Source organism: Tamandua tetradactyla, chromosome 12 (assembly GCF_023851605.1).
Source record: "Tamandua tetradactyla isolate mTamTet1 chromosome 12, mTamTet1.pri, whole genome shotgun sequence".
NCBI lineage: Eukaryota > Metazoa > Chordata > Mammalia > Pilosa > Myrmecophagidae > Tamandua > Tamandua tetradactyla.
In genome coordinates this window covers 70023153-70041110 of record NC_135338.1, presented here as the reverse complement: position 1 = coordinate 70041110, position 17958 = coordinate 70023153, and the positions used below count along the sequence as shown (strand labels likewise).

Here is a 17958-nt window from a genome sequence, read left to right as displayed (position 1 = left end):
ATCTAATAATCCCTTCTAGAAAAAAATGGAACTTTGAAAGGAACCTTAGATTATATTTTCACGCCAGTAGCCTTATTGGAGGCAGATGCCATTATTATTCAACTATAAACTAAGGAACTTAATTTCAGGAATAATAAAAAATATACAGGCTCATTGGCTTAAATATAAAAGGACAGATGTCACTCACTGACCATTGAAGGTTTATGGAATGTTGGGGGACACAGAGATAAGACTTGAACTGGACAAGCTGTCCCACATTGGTGGTAAATATTGCATTTCAAAAGCAAAATTCAATATCATTTTTTGAAAGTTGAGTTCCTTCTGTCACAGGGAAGCTAAGCCTACCTATAATAATACCTAAGAGTCACCCCCACAGAACCTCTTTTGTTGCTCAGATGTGGCCTCTGTCTCTCTGTCAACTATGCAAATAAACTCATTACCCTCTCCCCTATGTGGGACATGACTTCCAGGGTATTAATCTTCCTGGCAACATGAGACATGACTCCCAGAGATGAGCCTGGGCCTGGCATCGTGGGATTGACAATGCCTTCTTTACCAAAAGAGGGAAAAGAAATGTAATAAAATAAGGTTTCAGTGCCTAAGAGAGTTCAAAATAGAGTCAAGAGGCTATTCTGGAGTCCACTCTTATGCAAACTTCAGCTAGATATTTGCAAATTGCCATAGTATGCCAATCCCCAACCAACAGTATTTCTAAAAACTTTAAAGAATACCCAGGGCTCTGAGACTCTACAAAGTTCATTCACTGGGTTTATTTTTCAGAAACCTAAAACCTCCAGATTGTTCCTATGCCAGATAAGTCCTGAAATCCAGAGCTACCAGTCTCTCTAGGAACATCAAACAGTTACATCCCTCTATCCCATAATGTTGACACTCATTTTCAACATGAAGCAGTTAAAATGGTCATTGACCCCCAAACCCCTAAAGATTGGGAGAAGGATCAAAGGAGAAGGAGGAGTTATAACAGAGAAGACAAGATTTAACACTCAAGTATGACTGCTGAATCACTATATTGATATTTCCTTTTAATTTCCAGTGTATTTGAGCAAGTTGAAGGAAATACCTGAAATTGTAGAACTGTAACCCATACCATACTTGAAAATTTATTCTATAACTACTTGTTATAATGTACTTCGAAATATATCATTCTTTTGAAGATGTTATATTTCACAATAAAGAAATGTTGATATTAAAAAAATTGAGTTCCTAAAACATTAGTTTGGGATACAAGTGATCAGAGAACTGAACTCACTTTAGAACAGATATATGATAACATTGAAGGAAGGGTACATATTTTTATTAATAACTAGATTAACAGATTAATTAATAGTAGTATTTATTAATTGTAAAGGCACAACTGTTCTGCAAGACTGCGTATGTATGCATCCTCTCTCCTAAATAAATAGCAGGGAGCATTTGGTGACTCTTTGAGTGGGGACAGGGAGGAACTGAGAGATCTGGCCATCTGAACCTGCAAGAGGGATTATTCATGGATGCATTTGGAGGATATGCTCCTAGAGAGTCATCACTTGTCAAGAAATATCTGGCTATCACATAACTACTAGAATTAAGACTTCTACTGACAAGCAGCCCTCTTTTCAGCTTGCTCTCTTGAACTACTCTGAATCTGAACAGGTGCATAGGTGGGATGCCACATACAGAGTTTGTTAATTATTTGATACCTGAAAAGCCTGTACACAAAAGGGTGAGGGAAATTATAGAATTTAGGCTGATGCCACTGATTTGGATCCAGAGAACCAGGAAACATGGACGAGGCCAAGAGAAGCATTATTGGAATAGAGGCCTCTGAAGGTTATTCTGCCTGTGTAGCTGTCTTCATGATGACAAAATGTGCCCTAGCACTGTAGAGTTAGCTCCCAAACCAGAATCTAAGTTGTATCACATTCTTTTTTAATTCTGGGGCCTTTGAATATGCTATTTCCACTCATCAAACCTAGCTGCCCCCCACCCCACCCCCTTCCTTTTTTCTTCAGCTTCTTGTTATTCATCCTTGAGATCTCAGTTGAAATATTACTGCCTTTGGGAGCTCACCTTGCCCTCCCAGATTAGGTGTTCTTTGGATCCCCACAATGTCTCCCCAGACTTCCTCTCACAAAGCACTGATCACACTGAATTTTAACCCTTATTTACATGTTTGTATCCCCCCTCATAGCCCAGGAGCTCTGTGAAGGCAGGTGTCAGGTCTGTCTCCCTCACACCTGTATTCCTAATGTGGATTACGTTACCAGAAGATGTTGATTGGATGGTTGAATAAACTGCAGCCCAATCCACACTTTTCAGCTCACTCAAGAACTCTCTGCTAGCTTTTCAGACATGGGACTGTCTGATGTTTCTCAGCAGAGCTTAGAAAATGGCCAGTAATGGCCTCGATGCCTAGCAGGGATTCCCAAGAAGAAGCAGGACTTCTTCTTCTCAAAAATATGTCTGAAAGAACGACTTGGGAAAGGAGGATATGCACGATGTGTGTGTGTGTGTGTGTGTGTGTGTGTGTGTGTAGCTTGGAAATACTTCTTCAAGATAAAAGGGGATGATAACATCTTGACCATCACAAAAGCAAGGTCAGAGAATCTAAAAGAATGAAATAAGAAAGGCTTTCTTGGAGGAACAATTCCACAGTGGAACGATGAAGCTCCCAGAACCCTTCATAGGTGTGGACATTGAGCATGAAATCTGAGAGGGTGTGCAGAATTAGTAAGAGTCAATATATATCTATTCCAATTGGATTCAATTCTCTTCTTGATCTTGGGCAGCTTCTTTTGTCTAACAAAACCATGGCTGATCTTGGGTAAGACAGGGGCCCTAGGGAAAGAGTCAGGGAAGGCTGCAGACAGATACCAGATATAATAGGACCCAAGAATGATGAAGACACCAAGAGCTGACCGCAGAAATCAGCATTGCCTTTCTAGTATGGAAAACAACAGAGGTGGCCAGAACCCAGCTGATTGTCAGAAGGCACAGACTCTCTATCCCTCCTATTCTTAAGGAGCATTGGTCTTTCTCCCTCAGAGAACATGACAATGAAAAACCCTTCAAAAGCTTTCCATGATTTTCAGCCTAGAGTCAAATTCCTTGGCCTTCAAAACCTATCTTACCAGTGTCATATTTTACCATGAGCAAACAAGAAATTACATTGAAGGAATGAGTGGCCCCAACCCAGGGTGGTTTGGATTCTCTGGAATCAGAAGAATCAGAAAAAGAGGAATAACTCCAGCCTGGTTCTTCAAACAAATCTGGAAGTCCCACCTGGCAAAAGACTAATGACTTTTCTCCAGGGCCCCCTTCCTCCCCGCTGCCCCCAGCATCTGCTTAGGCCCTTCCTGCCTCTTCTGGGTCTGGGGTCCCTACTGTCCTCCTAAGTCTATACTGCGATGCATAGTGATAAACTATGGGTAGGACTGAGGCCAGTAGTGGTCTACCATCCCCTACATAGGTGACCCCTGAGGATTGTCAGACAGGGAGTTACCTCCTCGGCCCTCACTGGCAGCCGGCTTCACTTGGATCGGACGATTCATCTGAAAGACATCGTACCAACACATCCAGTCAGCATCATTGCCTGGCCTTGGAGCCCCAGCTTTTCCACCCCTTAATTTTCCGGATCTGTACCCTGGTCCCTTTGAAATCTACTCTCTACCACCCCCACACCAGGTTTATACAATTTCACCTAGATTCTTTCCTTAAGTGCAGGAATTTAGAAGGTGCTGAAACCTGTAGGGATGCATGATAGGAAGCCCAGTGAAAAGCACAGGGTGGGATGTGGGAGCTAAAGAGATTCTTCTGCTTTGGGCTTTGGGTAGGAACTATGTAAAGCCTATCCTTCTGGCTCCTGGACTTATTTAAAGGCTTTGGGTGAGAGGAACTGTGTAAGAGGATGGAATAGGTATTGTAGATTTATGTTTTATGTGACTGACAGTGAGAGTATAATGCTGCCTATCATTTGGACTCAACAATCTGGGAATCAGGTCTAGTTATCTAGCCCCAACTCTGTCATTTAATGGTTGTATGACTTCAAGCCATACACTCTCTCAGACGCAACTTATCAAAACTGGTAAACATTCTCCAAACTTTTGTCACTAGAGTTTCCACATTCACCCCCCCCACCCCCGGGCTCCACTTCCCCTGAGGGTGCAGGAGTTCTTTAGGGTGCAATCTGCAGCCCTCACTCACCTCACTCTTCCCATTCTACCTGGCGAGTCACATCCACACCCACGGGCTCAGTTACTATCCGCAGAGGGATTACTCAGAGCGCTGCATCTTCAGCCTATCCCCCTCTCCTGAGCTTCAGATCCATGTACCCCACCGCTTGCTGGACGTCTCAATGAAAATGTCCCACTGGCACCTTCCACTCCACACACCCACAACAGGACTCATCTTTTTTTCCCAATCCTGCTCCTCCAGTCACCCAAAAGCTATAAATCCGGAAAGCAGCTTGCCCCACCTTCCATCCCCTCCCCCCAAACCAATTTCACCTTCTAATTCAGGGGTTCCCTGATCAGGGGTGAATCAAAATCACCTGGGCATCATATCAGATTGTAAAGGTAGGGAGTTTTATATTTCAAAAGAGCTCCTAGGATATTTCTATATACACCCCCACGTTCCCATCCCCCAACCACCTGAGTGAATGAATGACTGAATCCCCATCTCACCTTCCTTTCATGGGTGTTGTGGGGATCACATGAGGTAATGGGGATGCACAAGGTCTTTGTAAATTGCCAAGAGCTGGTTGCGTGGGATGTGAGGAATTATTGTTTGGGGGCAGAGAGCTGAGTGCCGGGAGGAAAGAACAGCGGCCTTCCCGTTCATGGAGGAAGGAGCACTGATGCCCATCTGGCCAAAGGAGGTGATGATCTGACCCCCTCCCTTCAGGAAATGCACTGCTCTGCACCAATCAGGGGCCACTCCATCCCCTACCAATGTGCTGGTTGCCGAGACAACAGGCAGCTTCCTGTTACCATAGCCACAAGTGCTACCCGGTAACCATGACAATGCCCTGGCAGTCACAGTTGAGCAATTTCCTTTGGATCAAATTTGGGGGTGGGAGGTGGGGAGGACTGATTTTTTAAAAAAGGAACAGAAAACAGGCTAGGTCTGAAATAACGCGGTTCCCCTCCCACTAGGCCACAGGTTCTTACACGCTCTGACACACCCACCCGCTGGTGGTGGAGCACCTGCAGTGTACCAGGCTGTGGGTGGGGGTCGAGACACCGACAGGACTCAGGTTGCAGTCTAGAGGGGATGATTGATCAATCCAAGCAGATCAGGGCGAGCTGGACAGGTCTGGACTGGCATGGACCAGGGACCAGGAGGATGGGACCCATCCCTGAGCATGGCCACCTGTGATTGTGGAGGAGAGACCAAGAGACAGAGCCATGGAGAGCAGAGACAAAGGGACAGATGAAGAGACACAGGAAGAGAGAAATAATGCAAGAGAAAGAGTAAGCGACAGATCCAAAAGGGGGCAAATAAAGAAGTACTGATGGAAACAGGAAGGAATTGAGGGGATGAATGAGGAAGGGGGCAGGAGAGGCAGGGTAGGGGAGAATGAGAGAGGTGTAGAAACCTAGGGTGGGGGGGGATAGTGAAAGTGAGCAAGACCATCATTATTTTATTAGTTCTTAAATAAATTGTGAGAAATTTTCTCTGGAGTCTAGAGTGATGAGCACATGTGACAGCAGCAGTTTCCATGGCAGCTGGGTTTCCTGGGAGATGGAGCTCATCAGTGCTCTTGGGAATGCCTGTTTCCCTCCCCCACTCACTCTATCACCCTTCAGTGGAAAGTGGGTATTGGTGGCATCCATACAGGTGGGCCTGGCAGTGTCCAGGCCTCAGGGACTGGGTGCCTAGATCTTTACCACTCAGGCATGCTGCCAGTATTTCCTGAACTTTGTGAAGAACCTCAGTCTGGGCCCTTCAGTGGACACTTCAGTGAGTTAGATGAGGACCCTGCCCTCACGGACTCACAGAGGGGAACATAAGGCTACCATTACCTGAGGGGCCATTGTGTGCCCAGCCCTTCCTGGGGTACTTCATACACATTGTCTTTAAATCCTTCCAACCACTCTGCAAGATAATTCTGTTGCTCCCATATTATAGATGAGAAAGCTGAGGCTCAGGGAGGTGTTAAATCACTCATCCAATGTTACATGGTAGGGAAGTCGTTAAGCTGGGATTTGTCCCCAGGTCTGTCTGACTCTCAAACTCATAATTTTTGTGTTGTGATGCCCTCCTCTGTTCTTAAGATGTGAATCCAAATCATAAGACAGAAAGGGACCAAGACCTTAGGAGGAGCACAAGGAGCACAAGACCTTAGGAGAGCTTGCCTCCAGCCAGAGTCTGAATCAGGGAGCACTTCATGGAGGAGGCAGTGTTTGATCTGGGCCTTGCAAGGCTGAGTAATTTGGCCATTTGGAGATCATGGGAGACATAGGGCCAGGGGCTGGGCACTCCAGGGGCTGGGGTATGGACAGGGAACTGAAAGTTTAAAGGAACAAGTCTTCTGGTAAGCATCTGGCATGGAGGTAGTCAGGGTAGAGCTAATTACCTATGAGTCAGACAGATATGGATTTGAAACCTGGCTTCATCACTGGAAAGTTCTCCAAGATCTCTTAGCCTGAGTATCCACATTAATAAATGTAGGTCTCAAGATCCTATCATACAGGGTTGTGGCGAAAAATGATAATGGCTGGATTTTAGTAGCTGTACCATATGTGATAAGTATTCTTTTTTAGTGGAAAGATAAGAAACTGAAGGGTAGGCAGTAAACAGATCAGGGTGGGCTGTGAAAACCATGACAAGCAATTCTGAGCTTTTTGAATTTCGAAGGCAATGGTGGTCCAGGGAAAGACTTTTTTTTTTTTTCAGCACCCTGCAATAATGACATTCCTTTATTCTTCCTCATGCAAACCAGGGAAAGATTTTAAGGTGTAATCAGTTTTGTATTATGGAGGATATCATGAGGTGTCACTATGAAAAGAAAGGATTATAGGAGAGAAATTTGAGGCAGGAAGCTCAGTGATATAGGTAAGAGCTGAGGATGGCCTGGAACAAAGTACAAGGGAATGGACAGATTCAAGTGATGCATAGAAAAAAATCAACTGGACTATAGTTCAATTAGATGTGGGGACTGAAGAAGAGAAGGGAATGTTGGCTGATTCCTAGACTTATGGTTTGAGAGTTGAGGACGTTGACAATTTGGGAGTTTGGAGGTGCAGGAAAAGGTTCCAAAGCAACAGCTCAAGAGGATAAGGACAAAGTGGGGGAAAATAGTGCACCCTAGGGCTATAAGCCTTCAGCCTCCATGAGGCAGTGGTTATGGAGGACATCTGGAATTTGAGTATGCCCTGTAGTGGGTGCAGAAAAAGATCTGCCACATGAACTGCCTGGGAAACCCTATACTGTCTCATTATTGCCACAACCAACAGAGGAACATGAGAATGTGGTATAATCAGGATTCTCTTTTGAGTAAAAGGCCATTCATTGCCTGTTTAGCCAAGAATTATGGGACCTCAGGTGAGCTCTTGCTCTTGGCTGAGCACCTGTTCCCTTGAGAGTTTCCCAGGCAGAGTCCAGGCCCACATCTGTTTCAGGACCCAGCCTTTGAGAGTAAATTAAGAGAAAGAATGTTAAAAGGAGAAAAGAACAGCCAACTCCAGGCAATGGATGGGGAGAAGAGGGACATTGGAGGCAGCACAGATAAGCAGGAAGCCCTGGCTGGCTTTTCTGCCCCAGTGAGCAGAAGGGAATGCAAGAACCCTCAGCTCCCTGCTTGACTACTCTAAACTGCTCCTTCAGTGCTTCCTGCCTTTGGACTCAGCATTGTTCTCTTCAGGCTTTTCTTTCCTAATTCCAACCGTTCCCACCACTCAGCACTCATACAATCGGCCCCTTTTCTCCTATTAGGAAGAGTTTATCAGAAGCTCCCTGTGGTGGACTGAATTGTGTACCGCAGTTTGGACATGATCTTGGTCTTGGTCTACATTCTAGTGGGTGTGGACCCATCGTAAATAAAATCTCTTCAAGATGTTACTTCAATTAAGGTGTGGCCCTCTTGAATCAGGTTGGGCTTTAATCTGAATAACTGCAGTCCTTTATAGGAGAGTGAAAATCAGACTGAGAGAGAAGCCAGGAGAGGCTGCCATGTGCATTGCCATGTGGCAGAAAAGCCAAGGACAAAGGATTGCGAGCAGCCAGCCTCAGAATGCCACAGTCTTCTGAAACAAAGCATTATTGCACTGACACCTTGATTTTATACTTCTTCTGACCTCAAAACCATGAGCTATAAATTCCTGTTAAGCCAATCCAGTGCATGATATTTGTTTTAGAGCCAGGAAATGAAAACAATACCCAAAGATGAGACCATTGGTGGGTCTGGGCAAGGTGTCATGGGATGGGAGAGTGTAGCACAGAAAAAGCAAAGTTCATTAACTTCAGCCCTTTGTTCTGCCTGACCTTCCAATTTTAATTCAATCCACTACCAAATCCCATTGGTTCTACAATCTATATGGATATTCTAAGTATCTCTCAAGTCCATCCTTTCCCCTATCCCCAACTCAGGCCATCATCATTAACCTGCCCTCCATCAACAGGATCCTAAAGGGTCATCCTGCTCCAGTGTTGCTTCTTTTCCAACCAATCCTTCATACTGTAGCCAGGGTGATTTTTAAAAGATAGTCCTTCAGATAAATTAAAAGGGGGGGGGGTGAATAAAAAATAAATAATAGGGAGAGATAAAGGGTAAAAATTGGGTAGATTGAAGTACTGTGGGTCAAAGAGGGAGGGATAAGGATATATGAGTTCTTTTTTTTCTTTTTATTTCTTTTTCTGGAGTGATGCAAATGTTCTAAAAATGATCATGGTGAAGAATACACAACTATGTAATGATATTGTGAGCCAGTGGTTGTATAATATGTGTGTGTACTGTACGTGTATGGATATTTCTCAATAAAAAATATTTTTAAAAAAACAGTTCTTTTTCTCTTCCCTGCTTAAAATTCACTCATGATTTCCCACTGCAAGCCTCAGGATAAGACCCCAGTTTTTAGGACTGACAGTTAAGTCTTATAAATCTTGCCTCTCCTGCTGTCCAACTTGTATGATACTTTCCACCCATGTGGACCCCCAGCCATCTTTGCTGGAAGCTTTCCTTGCTAATTCTCATATCTTCAGAATTGGTTGGGGGAATCACTATCCTCAGAATTCTAGAAGTGATCTTTGCCTTTGGGTTTCTAGACCTTCAAATATGGTGAAATATTATCATGGAACAGCCTAGATAGCATCTCCTCCCTGAGAGCTTCCCTCTCCACCCTTAATGCCTTTTTTGCATGCCCAGATATAACCCCCCAAAGAGATGCATGAGTTGTTTCTGGCCTGAAGCTCTTTGAGGGCAGAAGCTCAGACTCATTCCTTGAGAGGCTGCTATAACATAGAGTCCCTTTGTGTGAATTAGAAACAATTGGCCCCTTTCTCGTGCTGACACAGCCTTGCAATAATGTGCATGGCCAATGTGCTTAGAGCTTGGGGATTCAGCCCCCATTAGCCCCCTCTTCCAAGCTGTATTGCTTAGAGCATGACCTACAAAGGCAAATGCACTGCCCTATTCAGCAATATCAGTCTCCTTAAGTGTCTGAAAGGAAGGATGCTCTAGGGAAAAGAGGTCATGAGCAGGAAGAAATACAAGAAAGGGAGCACCTTCTGAATCTCTGAAGGTGGGGATGATGTTGGAACTCATGTTCTTCAGGTAAATTCTGGGGCCTATCATGACGCTGAAAGAAGTGCCTCCAACTTCCTGGATAAGAGGCAACAGGAGATTGGAGTCAGGTAGGACAGACTGCTGAGGTTTGAAGGAAGTTCAGAGTAGGGAGACAAGCTTGATAGGTGATAGAAAGTGGCAGGGGGCAGGTGGAGGGGAGCCAAGAGGAAGTTCCAGTCCAATAGGTTCCATAACATTTCTTCTAGGGTCCCAGGCTTTCTCTTTGGGGTTCACCCAACCTTTCCTGGTCCTATAATACACTCTTGTCTGACTTCAGCAGGAGCCCGTATTGGAGTCTTCTCCTTGTTTCTCCAGCAGATGGCAGCTGTGCCTAGGACCCAGTGCCAACAGAGAACTGGGCACACTCCTCCCTCCATGCTGGTGGGCCTGAGGCCAGGTGACTAAAGCTGCTACTGCTCCTGGCAGACTCAGAGGGAAGATTGATGGCACAGACATTGCTAGGGCTGGCCAACAGAGCCATTGATTTTCATTTAGGAGAATAATTAAATATTAATTTTCACTTTGTTAAGCTGGAGACGCTGAATAAAGCCAATTCTGACAGGACCAGAGGAAGCTAGGCCATGTTAAGGGCCAGCAGATGAAAGGGTGGGAGCAGACAGGTGTACCCAGTCACCATCCCCTCCAGAACCTAAGACCCATATCTGCCACGAGTTTGGCCCAGGTAACAGTGTAATGGTTAAGTGAATGGGTTCTAGAGCCAGAATACCTCGGCTCAAAGCCCAGATTTTCTCATTAGTAGCTGCATGACCTTGGGCAAGGCCTGGAGTTCTATGACTCAGTTTCCTCATCTTACAGCCCTTAACTCAGGCACCCTCAGCCTCATGGAGCTCCCAGGTATCCCTTACCTTGTAGAGCCCTGTGGCTTGTTAAGAAGAGGTTTTATTCTCCCAAAGCACATCTTAATTTCTCAGTGCCTCCCATTTGCCTTCAGGATAAAGCTAAAGCCTCTCAGCTTGGTAAGCAAAGCTTCCTCTTCAAACACTGCCCTCTGTGGATCTTCTTTCCAGCCTGGCCCGTGCTCATACGGGCCCTCACTTCACCCCAACTCTGTATCAAAACCATCCTGTTCCCCCTGTCTCTGCAACTTGACTACACTGTTTCCCACATGGAATGTTACAGTTTATTTCATCGACTCTCAATTCTAGCAGCAGAGATCATTTGCTCATATGGTTGGATGAATGCTGACTTCTACTACCACAGCTAATGGCTGCTATTACTATTACTGCTGCTACAACCACCAGCTAACCCATATTGAGTGTGCTTATTGTCTGCTAAGAATTATTCTAAACACTTTGCATGACTTAGCTCATTTAATTTCTACAATCTTATGAGTTCAATTTTATAGATGAGGAAACTTAGGCTTAAAGGGGAAGACTTGACCAAAGTCACACAGCTAGTGAGGGGGTAGGGCCTTGACCCACACCAGGTCTATTTGATTTCAGAAACTGCATACAGAGGATTAGCAAGGGGAATAAGTTGGTATTACTTGGCACTAAGTCCCCAAGAATAGGGTTTGAGTTGTTTTGGTTACTATGATTGGTCCTAGGCTCTGACATTCCATTTACAGGACCTGTTTCATGAGTTGCAGCAAAGCTTGTCCATTGCTGAACAGATCCAATTCAGAGACCTCTTTACACTGAGCTGCATCAGTGTGTCCATTGTTTATACCCCAGTGATCATGATCCTGCCCTCTGGGGTCACCTGTAGAAACCCGAGTCCCTCTTTAGAATATAAAGGTAGTCACTCCAACCTCAACAGTTGTATTTACTGACATCTTACTCTATGCCAGGCACTTTATCAGCCTTGATTAACCATCACAATAGCCTAGTGAGCTAGGTATTCATAATTCTTATAGAGGAGGACATTGAAGATCAAGAGGCTAAGTAATGTATCCAGAAACATAAAACTGGTAAATGGCAGAGCTGAGATTCTAACTATTGTCTCATAACAGATTTATGTCCCCACTCCATCCTGGTTGCTTTTTAGTAGACTATTAATAACCCTCTTAAATATAAGGCTTAGAATTGGACATAGTCCCCCATGTTTTTCCTGCCCATGGCATTTGTATAGTCCTCTTGGTTTAGACACACCTTGGACAAGAGAAAATGAGGATGGTATAGCATGGCTTCCTCTTGGTGAACCCATGCTAGCTTCTAATGATCACCACTTCATGGTCAGCAGGTCCCTAGTTGCCTTTTGTTCGATGATTAGTCATTAGTCAAAACCAGACCAAATGCCATTGGTATATATAAGCCTACCTGACCATAGAATCAATCTTCAGTCAAGTGTTTGGGGTGTGGAGGGAAGGAAATGTTGGTGAGTCAAGGTCCCATAAAAACTATTACAGGAAGAGGACCAGAGGAAAGTGTATCAAGAACTCTGGGACAGGAGAAAATAGGATACCAGCTCAGCAGAGACTCTACTCCATGATGACTCTAGTGACAGATGATACCTAAAGGCATAATTTTAGCCAAGATGGACAAATTCAAGTTTAATCTACAACACTGTTGCATCTTGTAAAAGATGGGGTGGAACACTTGGTCCAAGGGTTCTGAGATTGTTTCTTTGCGCCAGAAGACTGAATGAATGTAACAAAGAACTTGTAGCTATTCAGGGCCAAGTTAAACACTCTCCTAGGAAGATGATTCTGCCTCTAGTTCCTGTCCCAGCCCAACCCGCTTGGTATGTACATAGGCATGGCCCCAGCCTGGGGTGACTCCCACCCACCCCAACCCTCGAGGACTTACCCCTGGAAGGGTCTTCTGCTCGTGCAGTGCACTCTGGGCCTTGAGAGCAGAGTCTCGGGCGCAGTAGGTGAGGAAGGCACAGCCTGGGGAGGAAGAGGCTGGCTCAGGGGATTTCCTGAAACCCCCAAATATTCTATCTGGAGAGACCCCATTAAGTTGACAAACTCAAGGCACTCTCCTTTAAACAAGGACAGTATTTCTGAGAAGCCTTTTTTACCTCCCACCTTCTCTGAAGAGAGGGGTTTCATGTACTTGGGGATCTGTGTCCCAGGCTCTGGCTCCCTATCATTTGCTTCTGGCCTCCTGTGCAGGGAACATGTGCACACACATCTAGTCACATGATCATAAAATCTCATACCACCCCCCACCCCTCGCTCCAGCCATAAGTCCTGTGGCTCAAACCTTACTAAGCGGCTTTACCTTCAACTTTAGCTCCAATGTCCCCCTCCTGTTTTGAATTCAGACTCACTGAATCTCCCAGGATCAGCCTTAGTTCCTTCTCAACCCACCAAACACCTGATTCCACTTATATCCCTCATCAAACAGAGGAGGAAGAAGAAAAGGTGGAAGTTTAGGGGCAGAGCTCACAGCAAATTGTATAATCTCCCTCCTTCAAATTTGAAGATGGGGAATGTATTAATTTTAGGCTTGGAAAATGAGGTTAGTTTAAGAGCTTCCTGTTAATGGGAGTTTCCAGGGACCCTCTAGTCCTATCCAAGCAGCTTGATATGTCATCCCTCCAGGCCTGAAAGATAGGGTTTCTTAAAGGGTTACTGTGCCCCAAATCTGACTCCATTAAAAGAGCCAGCAGATATGGGGCAGAGAAAGGGTCTTGGTTGTGCCAAAGAGCTGGGCCTCAGGACCTGAAGCCTGCTAGGAGTCACTGAGGTGGGGCATTGCTTCCTTGACAGCAGTCACTAAGAAACGACTTCCTTTCTGAATCATTTACCCAGAAAATATTTGTTGAATGCCTATCATAGTGAGGAATTATGATGGGCTTGGGGATAGAGTTGCAATAAGAGAGATATATTTCCTACTGTCATGGGGATTATGTGCTACATCATGGGGGGCACCTAAGTGCGTCCAGAGGATTGTTTCAAAGAGGACATTGAGCCCTGAAGAACAAATGGGGTTATCCAGATGAAGAGAAGGATGGATGAGTATTTCAAACAAAAGGAACAGCAAAGTCTCTGTGTCAAAGAGCTTTGAGTGTTGGAGAAATGGATAGAACATCAATGTGGTTGGAATTTGGTGGGGTGTGGCAGAATGATTGTGAAGTGCACAGGGATAGGTGGTATGTGACCTGGGAGGCCTCAGTCTTCTGATTTTGAACTTCGTAAGAGCAATGGAGAGACACTAAAGGATTTTAAGCAGGGTTGTGACAAGATAAAGTCTATGTTTTAAGAAAGAAACTTTCAAATGGAAGAAGGAAAAGGGTTGAAGGAAGAGATAATGGATGTGGGGAGCTATTTGGGAACTTAGTATGATTTTCTACTTAGGCCTCAACGGAACAGAACGATCAACAGAAATATTCTGAAGGTGTCTTCCATGTGGCTGCCACCTTAAGGTAGGTGGATGCCTGCCAGTCAATCAGTTAAAGGGACCTTAGAGAACTCTTGAGCCATTCTCTTACCAGATCAATAGGGAAATTGAAGCCCAGGGAGTGTGTCAGTGGCAGGGCTGGATTTGGGATCCCTTAACTCTCAAGCTGGGATTGTTTTCAAAGAACTGTCTGTCTCCCTTGGTACCCAGCCATGAAAAGGAAAATGAGTCACCCTGGCTTTGGGACGTCATTGCTGCTGGGGAGATGGTGGGGTTGATGTTGACTGAGAGATGCTCTTCAATCATTTCACAAGAAACAGGTGACCATCGCCTCAGGGAATTGAGGGTTGGTTTGGGAATAAAATACCAAACTCCTGATTTTTAGTTTATATCCCTGATCCACCTTCTGCCTTCAAGACATATCAGCTGTCATCAGAACTGGGTAGGGCTGGGGGCTATCTGAATGACTCAGGGGGCCCAGTTGCTGCCTGAAGTAGTCCTGTGTGGGCTACCCAGGATAGGGAGTAGAAAAATAGAGGACTGGGAAGGCAGAAAAGCATGGTTTGAAGGACACACAAATGAGCAATCAGGAAAAAGTAAAGCTAAATGGAGAAAAAGGAGAAAGAAAGGAGAGAGGATGAAGGAACAGTTCAGAGATCCTGATAGTACTTGAGTATGAAGCGTGAGAATTAAAGGTATTCTATATACTTTCTCATTGCACAGATCATACAGAAAGATTAGCATAAGATTAGTTTGTACTTACATATTGAAATCGATGTCTAGAAAAGTAAGTTGCTACAGAGGGATGAATGGACAGAGAATCAGGTAGACAGGCTGCATTAGAAGGAATCTGGATGGTGTGGTCTTGTCCTGTCACGCCCCCTTTAGATGCACTCTACCTGGCTGGTCCCAGCCTTTCTATGAGCATCTCTCTACATCCCTACATTAGTGTGCCTAGAAAACCCCCAAGGGTTGAAAAGAGTTGACAGCCTGATTTCAGCTCTCAACCCTTAGGAATGTACCCTTATCTGTAATCCAGGGTTTACCACTCCTCTACTTGGAACATCATGGAGGATAATTGGTTGACCCTCTCAAAAAAAAATCCTGAAACCACAGCATGGGGGGTGGGGGAATTAAAGGTGTTTCATCTCAAATCATTTCCTCTTACCCCACCCATATATGGCACTACCACTTCCTCATGACTGTGATTCTGGTTCTTTTATTCCAGCCCAGCCTGAACAGACTTTTCTGCATGTAAACAAGCCTCCTCCCTCTCTCTACAGGGAGAAAGGGGTGTGGCTGGACAGGACTGTGGTGACTCTGTCTCTCTAACAAGGGCAAGGAGAAGACCCCTGCTGCCTCTTCCACCTGACCTATCCTGAGGGTCTTCTGAAACCATACCAGCTTGTGAGGGAGGGAAAGCAGGGTACCATAAAGAGGACTAGGGAGGAGTAAAGAAGAGGCACAGGAGTGGAGGGATTAGAGGATGAAAGAAGTGTGGGTTCAGCAGAGGGGAAGCTTGATATAGGGGGGCAGAAGGTGGTGGGAATTTCTGGACTCAAATTAGAAGAGGTGGAGAGCGTTGGGATTCTGGCAAAGAGTAAGAGATACTGAGGTTATTGTTAAGCATGGGGTGGGGGGAGCATTTGGAGCTGAGAGTATCCTGGGAGGGGATACTCTTTGTGAATTAGACAGGTCTGTATTCTAAAGTCAGTGAGAGTTTGAGTCTGTGGGTCTTAGAATGGCAGTCTGAGAATCAAAAGAAGGCTCTGGGATATGGCAGGACTTGGAGGCCAGAATGAGGGTGTACAAATTCAAGATACATGTGAGGGTAGTTAGGTCTGAATGGAGTTGCACCACATTGGGGTGGGCGTAAGGAATGCTTGGGTCCCAGGCTTGAGAGATTGAGTATATTAGAAATCTAGAAGATGGAATAAGTTTCAAAATTTCAAGATTTGGGATATCTGATGAGAAGGGTGGAGGGGAGGTCCAGCTGAAAGACAGGGACTGTCTGGGTGTGAGAGGCTAACAGTGTGGAGTTGGAGATTAGAGTGGTGAAGATGTTAGGGGAGTGATAACCAGAGAGATGTCAGAAATTCTCGGCTGGGAGCTCTGTGATCTCGGGACAAGGCTGGACTGAGATGGGGCTGGTACTGGACTGGTACTGGACTGGCTGTAGGTAGGGCCAGGAGCGGGGCTGCGGTTCGGGCTGGGGTTTGGGCCGGGCCGCACTCCAATGCGATTGGGGCTGGGCTGGGCTGGGCTGGGCTGGGCTGGGCCGGGCTGGGCTGACCCCGCGCACCTTTGTGGAGGCCGGTGAGCCGGTCCTTCAGCACCGTCAGCTCGTAGATGCGGCCGAACTCCTCGAACAGCGGCTTGAGGTCCTGCTCGTCCAAACCCCGCGGGATCTGCCCCACGAAAAGCTTGATGGCGTCGTGGTCCTTCATGGGCACGGCGGGACCCGGGTTAAGCCCGCTCATGCCGACGCCGCTATCCGCGGTGCTGAAACCCAGGCGCGAGCCGGGGCTGGCGGGCGGTGCAGACCCTCCGGGCGCCGCGGCCATGTCCCCGCCCGGTCCAGCCTCCCGCCGGTCCCACCGGTCCCGCCGGTCCCCTCCCTGGGTCAGGGGAAAGGGGGCGGGGCCCTGGCAGCGAGGGCGGGGGGCTGCACAGGGGGCGGGGTCCAGGTGGAGGGGCGTAGAGGAGGTGGGGCGGGCAGGAAAGGGGCGGGGCCGGGGGCGGGGCAGGCCGGGACAGAGGCGGTGGGGCGCTGGGGTCTGGCGTGGGGTCCCAGCAGGGATCTTTTGGCTTCCAGCCGGAGCTCTCCCGGAGCCGAGCCCCTCGCCCCAGCCCCGGTGCTTGGTGACGTCAGGTAGCTGGCCTCTGAATCTACGCAAATGATTTGCATAATAAGGAAGAAGCGACCAATCAGAATTGGAGGTGACCGGGCTCGGCTGGGGGCGGGAGGGGCGGCTGGGCTCACGCGCTCCTACTCGCCATGGTAACCGGACCCTCAGATGCCCTGTGTGTGTTGAGTGTGTGCGGGCGTGGCCGCGGATCGCGCGTGTGCGCCTTGGACCGCGTGAGGGGAAGTAGCTTCGTCATGTGCGGTGGTGTCTGCGGGAGTCGGAGCCAACCCCCTCCTCACTCACATGCACAGAAAGACACACACGCAAGCACACACACCTCCAATCATTGGCGGGTTTCCTGCGGGGGTGGAGGGGGATTCCTCTTCTCCATCCCCACTACCAAAGCCAGTCCCTAGTAACTGATTCTACCCCGCCCCATCACACACCATTCCGGTGTCTTCAACCACTTCCTTATCCTTGAGCCTCCAACATGTTGATCTCTCTTGCATCCTAAATAATAATAATAATAATAGTAATAATAGAGGAAGATGGGAAAAAATCCCCTCTCGTTGAACACTGATTTTTCAGGGGAAACTTATATTAAAAATATTTACTCCGCGCGCGTTTTGCACCAGGTAACTGGTAAATTCCAATTCTGTGAGCTCAAGAGTATTAGCCCCCTCTTCCGGAAAAGGAAGCCGGCGGCTTAACCTTAGGGCCAGGCCCGCCTCTAACATTTGCTGGGACCAGGGCAAGAGGAGAAATGGAAATCCACATACCACACGTCAAAATATTCAAAATTTATAAATAAAACTTACAATTTGTTACAGAAAAGGTTCTATTTTATAAATACATGTTCAAAATAGCAAAAATAGGAAAATGTGTATAGCTGTTTTTTATGACTCAAAGTTGGCAAAATTTGATCAGAGATGACTGAATTTTATTATTTTTGCACACGTCTGGGTGTTTTCTTGGTGGATGAGGGAAGTTTGGACGGAAGAATAATAAAATAAAG

The 17958-nt window shown here is 46.4% G+C and overlaps 1 protein-coding gene across 1 annotated transcript in view; it reads right to left on the bottom strand.

The window, feature by feature from the left end:
• Positions 1-16658, bottom strand: part of CELF6 (CUGBP Elav-like family member 6) — a 36970-nt gene extending 20312 nt beyond the window's left edge. Inside the window, exons 1-3 of the mRNA XM_077123881.1 lie at positions 16397-16658; positions 12553-12635; positions 3503-3551 (exon numbers count right to left, since the gene is read on the bottom strand). Coding sequence (XP_076979996.1) covers positions 3503-3551; positions 12553-12635; positions 16397-16658 — 394 coding nt within the window. The remainder of the gene's footprint in view (positions 1-3502; positions 3552-12552; positions 12636-16396) is intronic.
• Between the last annotated feature and the right edge of the window lie 1300 nt (positions 16659-17958).